The sequence below is a fragment of the Pyrgilauda ruficollis genome, unplaced genomic scaffold, assembly GCF_017590135.1.
Source record: "Pyrgilauda ruficollis isolate IOZ18807 unplaced genomic scaffold, ASM1759013v1 scaffold247, whole genome shotgun sequence".
Lineage (NCBI taxonomy): Eukaryota > Metazoa > Chordata > Aves > Passeriformes > Passeridae > Pyrgilauda > Pyrgilauda ruficollis.
The window spans coordinates 55,527-72,578 of record NW_024523789.1 but is presented as its reverse complement, the minus strand read 5'-3'; the positions used below and the strand labels follow the sequence as shown (position 1 = coordinate 72,578).

The following is a 17,052-nucleotide window of genomic DNA, read 5'->3' as shown; positions in this document are numbered from 1 at the left end:
AGGACAGGGGTTTCCCCCAGAGCACTTTGTCACAGGTAGAGAAGAAGTTTTCAGCCAGGCTGACCATTAGTTATTCATTTACAGAAGCTTGTTTTATTTTAAAATGCAGAAGAGTTAAGAGAGTTTTTTGTGTTTTTCCCAGCCCCACTTTCAAAAAAAAAAAAACAAAACAAAAACCAACCGAACCCCCCCCCCAAAATTTTAAAAAAACAACCAACCAACCAACCAAAAAAAAAAAAAAAAAAAAAAAACCAACCTTGAAAGGGACCAGGCAGGGAAGAGAATGAAAGGAGGAAAAGAAACAAAAATTCCTCCAGAATCAGTTTCCTCAGCTTTCAAAATAATTAAACCCCTCTGAAGTGAAAGCCTGGACATTTTCCCTTTTCTCTTTTTCCTGTGGAAAGCATCAGGCAGCATTTCCACATTATCAGAGCTGCTCTTCCCAGGGGAATGCCCGAGCCAGGAGCATCCGGAGCTCTGGGGGCTCCTCCTCAGCCCCACCTTCCCCTGCAGAGGAACCCCCCAGGCTTTTCCCCGTGCCCACCCCTCTTTTCTGCCACCCCTCTTTACCCTGGAGTCCCTTTTTCCCCCAGCAAACCCCAGAACAAAGAGGGAAATGAAGCGAAGCCCTCCCAGGCTCTTCCTGTGGAGTCACAGGTGGGAGCTTTGCCAGCATCTCCAGCTCAGTCCCATTTTTTGGGACAGCTCCAGCACCTGGCTGTGCTCAGCTCGCTCCCAAATCCAGCTGGTTCCTCCAGGAGCTCCCTGGGGATGGAAAAATCTCCTTTGGGAAAAATCTCCACCACTCCACATCCTCCCCTGGCTTTGTCTCCACTCCCCACCAGCAACCCCCAAAATTTTGGCAGGAAAAAAATGCAGGAGCTGAACCCCCCCCCCCCAAAAAAACAGGAGCACAGAGAGGGGCAGCACCCAAAAATCAAGCCCAAGCTCCTAAAGCTGCATCACGGGGGTGGCTGCAGTGACAATCAGCCTTTTTTTATTTTAGGGGGATAAGAAATTTCCTACTTCGTGCAACTCCCATTTTGTTCTGCTCCCACTGCCGGGTGTTTGCAATTCAACGTGGGCTTGTTCCTATCTTAGACAGCATCAGCCAGGGGAAAAAATATAGGACAGACAAAGGAATGGAATAAAAATCAAGCAGGGAACGAGGCAGGAAAAAAAAAAAAAGACAAAAAGCTCGTGTGCAAAGAGATTTTAGGAAAGCGGCTCCCGTGTAAACAGCTCCCATTTTAACGGGGAAGAGGCAGCAGAAAAGGGAAAATAAACATATTTAATTGGGGATTTCTGGTGAATGTTAATCAGGTGGCAGCACTGGGAAAATGGATTTTGCAATTTTCGAGGCAAGGACAGAATCTTGAAGGGATACAGAACCCCCAGTTCTAGGAAAACACAGGACAGCCCAGGCAGAGGAGCACAGAGAATTCCAAAATGTATCCCAACCCTCCCTGCACGGCTGTTGGCTGGAGAGGGGGGCAGGAGGGAATGGGAAGCACAGGGAAAGCCAGAACATTCTGCAGCAGCTGATCCCAGCCTGCCAGGGCCCTGCTCCAGCACGTTGAGCTGTGCCTTGGTTTGAACAGCCAGGTTCTGCTAAGGAAGGCAGGAGCACCCCCTGAAATGGGAAGTGCAAACCCCTCCCTCTGAACTGTTATGATTTTAAAATTAAGGGGCTCTAAGGAAAAGATATGGGACAGGAATAACAGTCCTTTATTAGGAAAGAAAACAAAAATAAAATAAACAATGTAGTACAACAAAACAACCCTGCCAGAGCCAGTTTAGGATTAATAAAAATCCAGTTCTGACTTTATTAGGGAAAAAAACAAAAAAGAAGAAAGAAATAACCCCCTCATGGTGTGATCCATCTTAGGGCTGTATTTCCAAAGGGGCTTTAAAGCAGGATTTGCCCTTGGCTCATCCTGCAGGATGAGCAGCCAAGCACGAGCTCCACGTGGGCAGCCCGGGGATGTCACTGCTGTCACTCGTGCTGCCGGGGAGGCAGGCAGGCAGGCAGGGAAGGCTCTGCTGCTCCTGCTTTCTCCACAGCCCCAGCTGCAAATTTAGCAACAGCGCCTGAGCTCCTCTTTGTGCTCTCCCACGTCCTGCCCCGCTCCAGCTCCTGCCTGTGGAGTTCTTCAAGAGCTCTGCCTAGCAACCTGGCAGCCCTGGCTGCAGCACCAGGCAGCCGCTCCTGCCATTCCCTCCTGCCATTCCCTCCTGCCATCTCCCTCCTGCCTTCCCAACTCCTGCCATTCCCTCCTGCCATTCCTTCCTGCCATTCCCTCCTGCCATCCTGCTCCTGCCATCCTGCTCCTGCCATCCTGCTCCTGCCATCCCAACTCCTGCCATTCCCTCCTGCAATTCCCTTCCTGCCATTCCCACCCTGCCATTTCCACTCCTGCCATTCCAACTCCTTCCCATTCCTGCTCTTCCCATCCCCACTCCTTCCCACTCCTCCCATTCCCACTGCTTCCCATTGCCACTCTTCTCATCCCCACTCCTCCCAATCCCACTCCCTCCCATTCTCACTCCTGCCATTCCCACTCTTCTCATTCCCACTTTTCCCATTCCCTCTCTTCCCATTCCCACTCCTGCCATTCCCCCTCATCCAGCAGGGAATCCGTGGCCAGCACAGGGCCCTGCTCCCTCTCAGCCCCCGCCAAGGGTCAGGTGGTCCCCCAGTGACATTCCTGTCCCCTCCCGTGACCCCCAGTGACACTCCTGTCCCCTCCCGTGACCCCCAGTGACACTCCTGTCCCCTCCCGTGACCCCCAGTGACACTCCTGTCCCCTCCTGTGCCCCCCAGTGACATTCCTGTCCCCTCCTGTGACCCCCAGTGTCTCTCCTGTCCCCTCCCGTGCCCCCCAGAGCTGCGGGCAGGTGGGAGCAGCCTCGTCCCTGCTGCTGCCACAGTCCCAGCTTCCAGCAGGAATATTTCTATGCAGCCCCACCTCACTGGGGCAAAGCAGAGGGAATTCCCTACCCCCAGCAAAGCTTTGGAGCCACCCAGAGCCCCCAGAGGGAAGCAGGTGAGACTCCAGCGGGCATTGCACAGGAGATACGGACCTAGGGTGGTTTATTTTGTAAAAATATCTCCTCTGCCTTTGTGGCTGGCTGAAAGGGATGGCAAAACAAAAACCAGGGCAGCTCCAAGTGCCGGCTCCCAGCGCTCCCACCCTGTCCTCCACAGCAGAGCCACCCCAGGAGCAGGGTGGCCCCTCTGGGGAGCAGAGAAGGGCCTTGGATTGAGGATGGAGCCCTGTATTTGTATTTGCTGGGAATGCCTGGACAAAGGCAGGAATGATGAATCTGACTCCACGTTCTCAGAAGGCTAATTTATTATTTTATAATACTATATTATATTAAAGAATACTATTCTATACCAAAAAAATACAGAAAGGATACTTACTGAATGGTAAAAAGATAATAATGAAAACTCGTGACTCTTTCCAGAGTCTGACACAGCTTGGCCCCAATCGGTGGAAGAGTCAAAACAACTCACAGCAGAACCCAGTGAAACAATCACCTGTGGGTGAACCATCCCCAAACACATTCCACATGCGAGCACAACACAGGAGAAGCAAATGAGACAAGAATTGTTTTCTTTTTTGTCTGATGCTTCTCAGCTTCCCAGGAGAAAAATCCTGGGTGAAGGGATTATTTCAGAGAATGTGAATGCCACAGAACCCAAACCTCACTCTAAAACCTGGAAGCTCTGCCAGCTCCACGCTGCCTGCGGCGGGGAGCGAGGGAGGCAGGACGGGGCAGGTCCAGGAGGAGCAGGGAGTGCTGGGAGAGCGTCTGGAGCCAGGCAGAGCAAAGGGGGCAGATAAAAGCACAAGACGGGCGTGAGCCAGGCTGGCACGGGGCCTGGGCATGGAGAGAACTGAGCCAGGCTGGCACGGGGACTGGGCACGGAGAGAACTGAGGCAGGCTGGCACGGGGACTGGGCATGGAGAGAACTGAGCCAGGCTGGCACGGGGACTGGGCATGGAGAGAACTGAGCCAGGCTGGCACGGGGACTGGGCACGGAGAGAACTGAGCCAGGCTGGCACGGGGCCTGGGCACGGAGAGAACTGAGGCAGGCTGGCACGGGGACTGGGCATGGAGAGAACTGAGCCAGGCTGGCACGGGGACTGGGCACGGAGAGAACTGAGCCAGGCTGGCATGGGGACTGGGCATGGAGAGAACTGAGCCAGGCTGGCATGGGGACTGGGCACAGAGTGGCAAAGGGGGCAGAGAGTGACCTGAGCCAGGCTGGCATGGGGACCGGGCACAGAGCCCCACAGCAAAGGGGGCACAGAGTGAGCTCCGAGCCAGGCAAAGCCTTTGGAACAAAAGGCAGCCCAAAATAGGCTCAGGCAGAGCCAGCTGCTGGTCCTGCAGCATCACCCCAGCTGGGCTGTACTCCTCCTGGCACCTGGCACAGCTGGCACACCTGGCACAGCTGGTACATGTGGTCACACCTCTCCAACCTCTGCTCTCCAAATCTCTCCAACCTCTGAGGTCCCAACCTGCCCTCCACAGGGCATCGAGAAGAGCTGAGTTGATTTCCCTGCCGTGTTTTGGGCGCTCGGCTCCCCTCCCCAGAGCAGCTCAAGGGCAGCACGTGGCGCTGTGCCCTGCCAGGGCATCGGGGCATCAGCAGGAGGGCACGAGCCCAGCCCGGCTCAGAGCCTGCAGGCACGAAAAACCAGCCTGAGACAGGCTGGCACAGCCACGTGGAAAGGGCACCCGGCCCTGCTGCAGCTCCTGACGCTGAGCTGTGTTTGTACAAGCGCCTCCTTCCCTCCCAGATGTTTGCAAAAGCTCGGGGAGCTGGCACGGCAGCGAGGAGCTGGACTTTAATTAACCCCAAGGCAAACAGGAGGAGAACGTCAGCAGCCTGGAGCTGCTCTGCAGCCCTGGCAGGAGCTCCCAGCTCCTCCAGGCTCCTCACACGTCCGTGTGTCCCCTTGGAAATGTCCTTCTGGGGTGGAAAGGGCTTGGCTGGTGCTGCTTGCTGTTCTCCTGGTGGCTTTGAGGCTCCACAAAATCCATCTGCTGTCCCACTCGTGTTGTCAAGCACCCAGAGGACACCACGGTGGCCAGGGCCAGCCCGGTGGGAAACGACCAGCACAAAAAAAGAGCAGATTTAGGGACTGAACAACTAAGCTGGAAAGTGTCAATATCTGCTGCAGCCCCCGCAGCTGCTGCACAGCACAGAGCTCCATCCATCCATCCATCCTTCCATCCATCTATCCATCCATCCCTCCCTCCATCCCTCCATCCATCATCCATCCATCCATCCATCCATCCATCCATCCATCCATCCATCCCTCCATCCATCATCCATCCATCCATCCATCCATCCATCAATCCATCCCTGTTCCATCAGGGATGGAGGGACAGCACACAGCAATGGTTCCCACTGCCAGAGCATGGATAGATGGGATTTGGGAAGGGATTCCTGGCTGTGAGGATGATGAGGGGCTGGGATGGAATTCCCCGAGAATCCCTGGCTGCCCCTGGATCCCTGGAAGTGTCCAAGGACCCTGGCATAGTGGGACGTGTCCCTACCCATGGGATGAGCTCTAAGGTCCCTCCCAACCCAAACCATTCTGGGATCCTGGGATTTTAAAACACCTAATTCCTGTTTTACCCCAACGTTCCTACACACACCCCAAATCCATGCCAATTTCCATCACGCATATTTCAAAGTGCAGGGCCAGAAACAACTTGGGAACATCATCACTCTTGAAAAGAGGCACAGCAAAGTCTCCTGTCTGCTCAGGAGTCATTTCCTCCTCCTCAGCAGCGGGTTCTGCTCTGTCTGCCGGGCCCAGGCTGGCAGGGAGGAGCAGCAGGAATTAACTCCTGCTCTGTCTTGGTTTGAACAGCCAGGTTCTGCTAAGGAAGGCAGGAGCACCCCTCGTGGGAGAGATAAAGAAGGAGGTAAGTGCCCACCTGGGGACGCAGGCACTAGGGGAGCGCCCCCGGGCTGCAGGGCTGCCCCCCGTGGATCCTCAGGTGCTTGGCCAGGTGGTCACTGCGGGCAAACCTCTTCTCGCAGGCGGGGCACGGGTAGGGCTTGAGGCCGGAGTGGGAGCGCTTGTGGCGGGAGAGCTCGTCCGAGCGGGAGAACCTGCAGAGGGAAGTGCAGCCGGTGAGATCGGCTCTCTGCAAATGTTAAAAGGAGTGTTGTGTTGGAAAGTTGTGTTGTGTTCATTTGTAGTGCTGTGTAAATACTTTTTAGTTTTTAAAAAATGTATTTATTTATTTTTATTTCTATTTATTTTATTTTTATTTATTTTTTTTAGATATAATTTATTTTGATATATTCTTAATTTATATATTTTCATATATTTAATTTAAATATTTTCATATATTTAATTTATATATTGTTAATTAGTTATCTTAATATCTTATATATTATATATTAATATAAATAATTTATAATACATATAATTTTACATATTTTAAATATTTACATTATTTATTAATATTTGTTCTACATATTATATATTTTCTATTTATATTATTTAAATATATATAATATTTAAATATTTAAATATATATAATATATAACTATGAATATATAACTATATAATACATAACTATTTAAATATATATAATATGTAAATATACATATTATATATATTTACAATTTATATATTTATTTCATTTTTTATTATTTATTTTATTTTTTATTTCTTTTATTTTTTATTATTTATTTAATTTTTAAATTTTGTGGTAAATATAGTTTTAGGCTATAACATAATATTAAAGTAGAAATTATGTGATGTAAGATACTAATTAAAACATATAAAATACTGGTTTTATTTCTTGATTCACAATAGAATTGTGAATTTAAAAAATCACAATAATCACAACTTACCAACTCTTCCAAGGGTTGATAAAAATAAAACATATAAGATAATAAATAAAATATGTACTATTTTATTTATTATTTATATTTATTTATTTCCATTTTATTTCTTTATATGTATATATAAAATATACATATAAAATAATAATAAAACTGGATTTATTTTTTGATTCACAGTGGAATTGTGATTAAAAAAAACCACAATAATCACAATTTATCAACCCTTCTAAGGGTTTATAAGAATAAACATATAAAGTACTGGTTTTGTTTTTTGATTCACAATAGAATTGTGATTAACAAATCAGGCACAGCGACCCTGGCACAGAGATCTGTCCCTGGCACAGCCTCGTGGGTGCCCCCAGAGCGGGCAGAGGCACCCCCAGCTCCCGAGATCACTTCCAAGGATTTGGAAATGGAAAAGAATTCACCCACTGAGATGTGAATTCCTTTCCCTCTCTCTCAAAGGACGCTGTCCCCCACTTCCTCCGTTTGTTTTCCCTTGCTGGAAGCTTCCGGCAGCGCGGATTTAAAATCATTTTTTTGGAAAAGAGCTCAGGAGTGACAGGTTTTCTCTTCTAGCCAGGTCTCGTGAGCTCTCAGAGAACCCATCACACCTGAGACAGCCCAGCTACCTTAAAGGCATGAAATCAGCAGGATGGCTTCTGAGGTAGTGTCAGAAACAGAAAACTTCTAATAAAAGGCAAAATTAAAAAGCTCTTTACAGAGAAAACTTGAGCTAGGAGCAAGGGAGAGTTTTTACTCCTAGGTGTTTTACTGCTGGTAAAAACACCCCACAAAAGCGATTACTTTCTTTGTTCTCTTCTTTTTCTAGTGAATTACTTAGGGGAGACCTTTCAGCCTAAGGTTCATGACCACCTGAGGAACCCGATTGTACAAAGTTCATTGAATCCTAGAAAGGTTTGGGTTGGAAGGGACCTTAAAGGTCATGGAGTTCCAGGCCATGGACAGGGATGCCATCCTCTGGATCAGGCTGCACAGGACCCATCCAGCCCGGGATGAGACATTGCATTCACCACCTTGGAGTAAACTTCTTTCTAACATCTGATCTAAACTCGCCTGCTTTCATTTCAAACCACTGCCCCTTGTCCTGTTGCTCTCTGCCCATGTGAAATTTCTCCTTTTTATGAGCCCATTTAAGGTACTGGAAGGCTGGATACTGGAAAATACTAATTTAAGATACCTACTAATTAGGGATCTTAAAGTTGAAGGTGAAGTCCCTAAGCTCTTATAAAGTGTCTTTTTACTAAATTGAGGAAAAAGGACCTTAAAAATCATGGAGTTCCAGGCCATGGGCAGGGATGCCATTCTCTAGATCAGGTCCCATCCAGCCCAGCCTTGAGCAGTGCCTGGGATGAGACATCTGCATTCACCACCTTCTGAGTGAATTTATTTCTAACATCTGATCTAAACTCGCCTGCTTTCATTTCAAACCATTGCCCCTTGTCCTGTTGCTCTCTCCCATGTGAAATTTCTCCTTTTTATGAGCCCATTTAAGGTACTGGAAGGCTGGATACTGGAAAATACTAATTTAAGATACCTACTAATTAGGGATCTTAAAGTTGAAGGTGAAGTCCCTAAGCTCTTATAAAGTGTCTTTTTACTAAACTGAGTAAAAAGGACCTTAAAAATAATGGAGTTCCAGGTCATGGGCAGGGGTGCCATTCTCTAGATCAGGTCCCATCCAGCCCAGCCTTGAGCAGTGCCTGGGATGAGACATCTGCATTCACCACCTTCTGAGTGAATTTATTTCTAACATCTGATCTAAACTCGCCTGCTTTCATTTCAAACCACTGCCCCTTGTCCTGTTGCTCTCTGTCCATGTGAAATTTCTCCTTTTTATGAGCCCATTTATGGTACTGGAAGGCTGGACACTGGAAAACACTTACTAATTTAAGATACCTACTAATTAAGTATCTTAAAGTTGAAGGTGAAATCCCTAAGCTCTTATAAAGTGTCTTTTTACTAAATTGAGGAAAAAGCCTTCTAAGCTTGTTTTCCTTTTTAAAGAAACAAAAGATCATTTAGTCACTCCTCAACAGAAAGCACATTCCCACCCAGGCTGGGAACGCTTTCCTGGAGCTCCACATCCAGCCCGGAGCGGCAGCAGCGGGAGGGAAGCTTTGTTCTCCCCGGGGCTGGGGATGCTCCCTGCGCATCCAGAGCTCCCCACTCACCTCCAGCCGCAGTTGGGCCAGGCACAGCTGTAGGGTTTCTCCCCCGTGTGCCGTCGGAAATGAGCCTTCAGGTGGGAGCTCTTGGAATAAACCTTCCCGCAGCCCGGGTGGGAGCAGCGGTGCGCGCGGAGCGGGGCAGGGGGGCCCTGCTGGCCCCCCCCGGGGGCTGCCTCTGCCCCCTGCACGTCCCCCGGCCCCGGGGCCACCGGCAGAGGGGCAATTCTGACGTATTTTTGGTCCAGGGTGGTGCCAGGGGGCTGGAGCTGAGGGAGGACGGGCAGGTTTGGGCTCTGCAGGCTGATCAGCAGCTGGGCCACCCTGACACCCCCAGGCTGTGCTGGGGGGGTGACGCTGTCCATGGGGAGAGGCTGGAGCTGCAGGACAACGGGGATGCTGCCAGCAGCCAGCACCTGGTCACCAGCAGCCACGACCTGGTCACCAGCAGCCACCACCTGGTTGTCAGCAGCCTGCCCCTGGTCACCAGCAGCTGTCCCCACAGCCTCTGGGACATGTCCTGCTCCTCCCTCGTGTGCCCTGGGGATGGGCTGTGCCCCAGAGCCGAGCTCAGCTTTGCTCTCCACCTTCCACCCCGTGGGGTGAGGATCTCCTGCCTCATCCCTGGGGAGCTCTGCCTTCTCCCTGAGGAACTCCTCGATCTCCTCCAGCGTGGGGATGAAGTCCTGCGAGAGGCAGAAGTCGGGCAGCCTGAGCTGAGCCTCGGTGAGCTGGGCTTTGGGGGGCTCCTCCTTGACACTGGGCAGCGGGACAGGCTCAGCGTGGCCGGTGCCACCCGCCAGGACGTGCCCAGAGCCCTCCGGGTGGCCACACGTCCTGTCACCGCCGTGTCCTGGCAGAAGGGACGGTGGCATCCTGCACTGCAGGGCACTGGCCAGGCTCTCGAGCAGGGAAGGGCCGGGCAGGGAGGGCAGCAGGTCCTGGCAGCTCACAGAGACCATTTGGTGCCTCCCCACACGCAGCTCTTGGCTCAGGAGCCGCTGGGAGAGCTCAGCTGGGGAAGTCTTCGTTCATCTGCAAGGGAACGGCAGCGAGGTTATTTCCAAAGGAGAAAACAAACACGCAAACCTCAACCTTTTAACAAAACTGGGCCGTGCACCGAAAAGAAAACAGCAGAACCTGGCAGCCGCCTTTGTTTTTAAAGAGTCTGCTGCTGAAAAAACACGGGCTGACCGTTTTCCTCCGCTGGCTGCCAGCGAAGAGGCAGAGTCCCCCCAGGAGCAAACTTCTCTGGGGAGTTTATGGAGGTGAAAACGCACAAAGAAACCCTTCATCCCTCCCTGTGCCACCCACACCCGAGGGCAGCTCTGCGCAGGGGATGGCTCCAGATGAGCCAGGAGTTCACTGTGATCCTGGAGAGGCTCCTGGGGCTTCTGCACGCTGCAGACGTGGGCAGGAGCACGCCCTGGCACAGACAGGGCTGGGTTAGGGCTGCCTACCTGCACAGGTAACACCGAGCCAGCCCCGGGCGCTGGGGATGCTCAGCCGTGCCAGGGGCACCGCGGTGCCCGGACACGCCGCAGCTCTGCCCAGGCAGGTCTGCCCAGCCTCGGGCACGTCGGAGAGCGGCCCAGCCCGGCTGGAGCAAAGCAGGGCCTAAACAAAGGGAATTCTTTGATTCTCGCTCCAAACAGAGTCAGAATTACTAATTAAAGCCACACTGGAGGTGTCCCCAGACTCCTCGTGATGGTGCCCTTGGCCTGTCTGCTGCACTCACTTTTTTTTTTAAACTTTCCTTTCCTTTCCTTTCCTTTCCTTTCCTTTCCTTTCCTTTCCTTTCCTTTCCTTTCCTTTACCTCCAGGGCCCCTGAGGACACAAACCCCGCATTTGCAAACAGCTGAGACAGAGCTCAGCGTGTCCAGGTGGGAGCTGTGTGCTCCAGAGGTCTCTGGTGACTGTCACAGACCCCCCAGGTCCTGCTGGGGCTCGGGCTGGGAGGGAGGTGCCCAAGGCCCCCAGAGCAGCCACTGTCCCTGTCCTGCTCTGGAGCACCAAACCACCCAGGGCACAGGGACCTGTTTGTATCTAATGCAGAATTGGAGTTTCCAGGAGGAAAAAAACCAAAACCTTTGTCCAAATCCCTCCAGAACTTTTTCCATGAGATTTCTGTGGAGCTGCAAACCAGTCGGGCCAGTCCTTGTTATCAGCACTCCTCAGGGTCCTGAGAGCTGCGAGAGGGAATTTTGGAGCACTCTGGATGCCATATAAATGCTCTTCTCCTTAGGAAAGAACCCTTACGTGGTGCCAAACCTGCCAGGAACAAGAAGCAGGGGCACTCCCAGTGCTGCCCAGGGACTGTCACTGTCACTGCTCACACGAGAGGTGAGGAGGTGTTCAGGCCAATCTCAGCCTCCAGGCTTCACGTTTTCCACCACGTGGAGTCCAACTCTGTGCTCTGAACAACCTCTTCCAGGCAGCTCCACTCCAGTTTCAGGATCTTTTGTCTTTTCTTCTCCATCTCCTCTTTCTGCAGGGAAAGCCTCCCGCCTCTGGCTACCAAAGGCTCCTGTTTACCTCTCCCAGAGTGTCCCAAAACCTGATTTTCCAAGCAGCTCCTGCAGAGCAGTTCAGGAATGTCCATCCTTCCAGCATGCCCCCAGGACAGCTGAATTCAGCTCTGAACTCATGGAGCACAACCCTCCAGCTGAGCTGATAGCGGGAAGAAGTGCATGACCAGGGGGCAGGAAGGTGCAGAGGTTGAGCTGCTGGCTCAGGGCTCAGGAGGTCTGAGCAGGGCAGCCCTGGGAAGGCTCTTGGAGCGCTCTGCTCCTCGGTTTCCCGTCTCATTTGGGGCACTGGTGATGCCCCAGCTGGCAGAGCGCTGCTGTGGGGCAAGGTGGCACATTCCGTGCCAACAGGCAGCTGTCACAGGTGTCACCGCCCTGTCAATCCGCTTTGCAAAGTGCCACCAGCGCTGTCACCCACCCCAGCGTCACCGCAAGGAAAGGAGCCCTGGCTCTGTCCCTCGCGGTAAGGGCAGCGCCGTTCCCGAGCCTCCCTTTGCATTTGTATTCCTGCAGTTTTTGCAAGCCGCGGAGCCCCAGGAGAGCAGCCCATGTGCAGCCCGGGCACATGGAGAGCAGCGCTTGCCCAAGGTCAGCCAACAAGCAGCGGGAGCTGGGAACGCAGCCGAGGGTCACGGCTCCCCTCCCGTGACCGAGCAACGAGAACAAACACCTGTAACCTCCGGGAACCACCCGGGCCGTGCAGAACCGAGCCTCTGGGGACAAACCCCCGGTCCCAGCCGCTGCCACGCGTGGCCGATCCCTCGGTGTAAATCCCAAGGACAAGCGAGGCTCCGGCTGCACCGCAGCCCCCAGCCCCGGCGGGGCTCGGAGCCGGGGCGAGCTGGGCACACCGAGCCCGGTGCTGCCGGTCACACCCCCCTGCCCTGCCCTGCCCCGGTGTCCCGGGAGCGCCGGCAGCGGCACCCCCGCGCCCCCCGCGCCCCTTACCCCGCTCCGCCGCCCGCGGCTCCCGCGGCTCCGCCGGGGGCGGCTCCCGGCCCGCCCCGCCCCGCCGAGGGCTCGGCCGCGGCCGCCGAGCCCATTGGCACGGGAAAGCCAGCCGGGAGGGACACCGGGACCCCCGGGCACGGGAAAGCCAGCCGGCCGCGGCCGCCGAGCCCATTGGCACGGGAAAGCCAGCCGGGAGGGACACCGGGATGGCCCATTGGCACGGGAAAGCCAGCCGGGAGGGACACCGGGATGGCCCGGCAGGGACACCGGGATGGCCCGGCGCGGTCCCCGCTGGAGCCGCTCCCGGAGGAGATCCCGCGACCCCGCCGCTGGTTCCACGCGCTGCTGGGAAGCGCTCCGGGAAAAAGAGGAGAGTCCTGCAGGGAGCAGGGGCCGCGGGAATCCGGGGGGGTTTGGATCCGGGGGGATCCAGGTGTGCGGCAGGATTTAAGTCCAGGTGGATGCAAGGCGGGGATTTTAAATCCAGGGGGATCCCGGTGTGCGGGGGAGTTTGAACCCACGTGGATCCAGGTGTGGGAGCTTTTGAATCCAGGGGGACCCAAAGTGGGGATTTTAAGTCCAGGTGGATCCAGGTGTGCAGGGGGTTTTGGGCAGGGCTGTAGCCCTCGGATGCTGCTGGTGGGACAAGGAGTGAGGTGCGTCCTTGTCGTGGCTTTGGGGTCCCTGAGGATGGCTTTGGGCTGAGCCTCACCGAGTTCTTCTGGTCCGGGAGAAACTTCGTGAGATTTTGGGTCTGAACGAAACACCTGGGCCAGGGGAAGGCTTCAAATTTATAAACACCAAAACAAAATGAAAAAACCCCTGAAGGCCACAGAAAGGGTGACCCCCGGGTGCTGCTGTGTCACTGTGTGTCACTGACCCCGTGCCACAGCCTCGCAGCGCTTAACATTACCGCTGATAACACATCAGATAAGTATTGGTAATAATTAATAACACTCATTTATGGCCGTGCAGGGGGAGGGAAGGTCTCAGCTCCTCAGAATCCTCAGGTACTCCCGGCTGCCGTGGTTCAATCCCGGAGGCTTTGATTGACACCGTGTCACCAAATCCCCGGGGACAGCAGCCGGGAGCGGCTCCTGCTCGGGATTTGTCCCGCACCTGGCGGGGCGAGCGGGATCGGAGCTTTTTGGGGAAAAAGGAGCGGCTGTGCGGCTCCACAGTGACACCGCGGGGACACCGGTGCCACTCGGAGCCGGGACATCACTGGAACGCTCCTGGCCACGCCCACTATGCCGATTTCCCCGCCCATAAAACACTAACCCCGCCCCCACAGTGTGGTCACGCCCATGTTCCCGCCCTGCCATCTACCCCACCCTCATTCCGCCCCTTTGTCCCTGGCCACGCCCTAATCCCACTCATTGACTCTTCCCCACTTAAAGCCCCGCCCCATTCCCCATGCCCCACCCATTCACTGGCCCCGCCCTCTGACCACACTCCCGCCTGTCCCCATCCCAAAAGTGACATCCAGGCCACGCCCAGGCTCTCAACCCCTCCCCTCATTCATTGGCCACACCCCAGCCACATCCATCATTCATTGGCCACGTCCCAAACTCCACCCCTCAACAATTGGCCACGCCCCCACTATGTCAGTCATTCTCTGGCCACACCCCTGCACAATCACTCATTCATTTGCCACGCCCACCACAGCACGTCATTCATTGGTCACACCCATGCGCTGTCAGTAATTCCTTGGCCACGCCCACACATTGTCAGTCATTCCTTGGCCACGCCCCCTCCCCACGCAGTGGTGGCGCCCCCCCGCGGCCAGCTCAGGCGTTTTTCCCTTTTTCCACCTTTTATTTTCCCCCCCTTTTTCCATAAAAATTTATAATAAAAGCCTTCCTCTGGCGCCGTATACAAAATATTCACTCTAGCGAATAAATAAACCACGAACGTCTCGCGGGCAGGATGTGACCTCAAAAAGGAAAACCAGCATCCATCCATCCCCCCAGTCCTTCCCTACCCTTGGGAATTTACACAACAATTTATCCCTCCTCCACGTTCCAAACTCCACCAAGGAAAGGTGAGGCACGATTCACCTGTGAGGAAGAGAAAAGCTCCTGCTCGCCGGCTCTGAGGAGCTCGTACCCAAACCTGTGGCCAGACAGGAGCAAATCCTAGAGAAATTCTGTGGTCACACAGGGAATATCAGGAACAGCAGGGAAGGGATGCTCCTACCCAGACCTGGTCTTACATGTGATCCTGACACAGAAATTTTCTTAGAAGAAGCCAAAAAAAGCCTTTTTTGCGAAGATTTCCTCATCCTCCTGCTCCCTTGCCCTGATCTCCTGCTATAAGCCCCAGCTCTGCCCCTCTCTGAGTCTCTGTTTTTCACCTGGGGGTTTGAAATGAAGGATTTGAGCCCTTTCCCACCAAACCCCTTCACCTGAAATGAAGGATTTGAGCCCTTTCCCACCAAACCCCTTCACCTGAAGCTCAGTGTGGAAGCACTTTAGGCACTTAAATTATCAAAAGCATTTGAGCATCAGAGCAGCCTCTGTGCAGGGAAAGTTCCTCACATTTACAGGAGAAATATTCAAAATAAAGGGCTTTTCAGTCAGGGGGGGATTTATTCCAGGACACCCCAGCTCTGGCAATAGGATTTTGTCCCAAATCCTTCCTGCTGCAGCCTGCAGCGGACAGAGCTCAGGGTAGGAAGTCCAGACCCCAAAACTGTTTCTGGAAGTGGTTAAGGCAGTGCCAAATCTGTCCCCAAAGCAGCTGCAAGCCAGCACTGTGGGAAAGGGAGGCTGGCAGCCTTTAATTTGAGAAGAACTCTAACAAAAACAGTGACCCCTGACGGGAAAGGGACGATCCCAAACCTTTGAGGGCCCGGCTCAGACAGCAGGGGAGTCACCCAGCCAAGGAACAGGCTGACAAAACTCTGCCAAAATAGCAACATTTCACCCTCCAGCCCAACCTCACCAGTGCCTCTGGCTGCCCACACACCTCCACAAAGAAAAATAAGAGTCCCAAAGAGCTCGTTTAGGCCAGGCAGGGCTGGGCACTGCTGAGTTTGGGGGCTCCCAGCACCAATCCAGCCTTTCCTCCTGACCTGGGGTCGTTCCTGACTTGGGCCAGCTCCTCTTGGAGGGGCAGGAATCTGCCAGCAGCAGATTTGTCCCAGCTGGACCACTGGGGACAGGGAGTGGCACTGACAGGGGGACTCGGAGCTGGGCAGCCCTGGGGGAATGGGACAGGAAAAAAAACCCTGGAGATGGGTCAGGGAGAGATGGGAACCAGAACAGCCCTGGGGAGATGGGTCAGGAAAACAGCCCGGGCATCCCTGGAGAGGTGGGACAGGAGAAACACCTGGAGATGGGTCAGGAAAACAGCCTGGGCATCCTTGGAGAGATGGGACAGGAGAAACACCTGGAGATGGGTCAGGAAAACAGCCTGGACAGCCCTGGAGAGATGGGACAGGAAAAGAACCTGGAGATGGGTCAGGAAATCAACCTGGGCATCCCTGGAGGGATGGATCAGGAGAAGAACCTGGACATCCCTGGAGAGATGGGAGCCAGAACAACCTGAGCATCCCTGGAGGGATTGGACAGGAGAACAGCCTGGCCTGGAGGGATGGGACAGGAAGAGAACCTGGAGATGGGTCTGGAGAACAAGCTGGGCATCCCTGCAGGGACCTTTGGGCCCTGGGTCAGGGCAGCAAGAGGTGCTTTGCATCACTCTGACAGGGCTTTGCTCTGCCTCTGTGAGATTACGGATTCCTGACTGGAAATAAAACACATTTGAAGAACGCCCAAGCAGCCACGTGTAGCAGGCCCAGGGCCTGCAAGGCCTCTTTGGAGGTCACCACGGGCAGTGAGCAGCTCCAGGTCTGCGTTTAACTCGTCAGCAGCTCTCCCAGGCCTTCCAGGAGAGCTCCTCCTGCTCTGCTTCACTGGCACAGGGCTGAGAACCCCTCTGGGGACTGGTTTCCCTTGTGCGTGGCAGCACCTTTTAGGGGCCACGTGTGGAAGAAGCACAACAGCCTGGAGCCATGAGGGGAGAGAGCAAATGCAGGCACTGAGGTGAGGAGAGACTGAGAACTGTGTGAAGAAAGGTAAAAACAATCACTGAAAAAAAATAAAAATAAAAGAAGTTCTCTCTATCTGATGCAAGCTGGTACATAGGTAAAGGTTAGGTCACCTTTTGGAACTGGTCCTGATGGGACGTTCCTTGTTTTTCCCACAACAAGGCACAGTAACTTTTCTCCTGGATGGTTTTGGGTGGAGGTGGGGAAGGCCAGGAGGGCACTGGGGGTACACCCGGGCACCCCCTCGGCACCACGGCCAAACCTCGGCTGCCCTGCTGCTGCTTCCCCCAGGAAATCTCCTGCCAGTGCCCCATTTGCTGAAACATTGCTCAAGAAGTGGGGTAAAACTACAACAAACAGGGAGAGGAAAAGAAAAAAAGGAGAGGAAAAAGAGGAGAGGAAAGAGGAGAGGAAAGTGGAGAGGAGAGGAGAGGAGGGGAGGCAGC

The 17,052-nt window shown here is 53.6% G+C and overlaps 1 protein-coding gene across 3 annotated transcripts; it reads right to left on the bottom strand.

Annotated features, from left to right (window-relative positions):
• Positions 1 to 4,769: 4,769 nt before the first annotated feature.
• Positions 4,770 to 12,596, bottom strand: LOC121355255 (Krueppel-like factor 15). Of its 3 annotated transcripts, none has more exons than XM_041470532.1 (4): positions 12,553 to 12,596; positions 9,082 to 10,110; positions 5,965 to 6,142; positions 4,770 to 5,069 (listed from the first exon to the last, which is right to left on the bottom strand). In XM_041470532.1, the coding sequence occupies exons 2-3, from the start codon at positions 10,035 to 10,037 to the stop codon at positions 5,980 to 5,982; spliced, it is 1,119 nt and encodes a 372-aa protein (XP_041326466.1). In that variant the 5' UTR covers positions 10,038 to 10,110; positions 12,553 to 12,596; the 3' UTR covers positions 4,770 to 5,069; positions 5,965 to 5,979. The 3 variants fall into 3 exon arrangements, with proteins under 3 accessions (XP_041326466.1, XP_041326467.1, XP_041326465.1); XM_041470533.1 differs by lacking the exon at positions 12,553 to 12,596 and adding an exon at positions 11,165 to 12,531; XM_041470531.1 differs by lacking the exon at positions 12,553 to 12,596 and adding an exon at positions 10,536 to 11,047.
• Between the last annotated feature and the right edge of the window lie 4,456 nt (positions 12,597 to 17,052).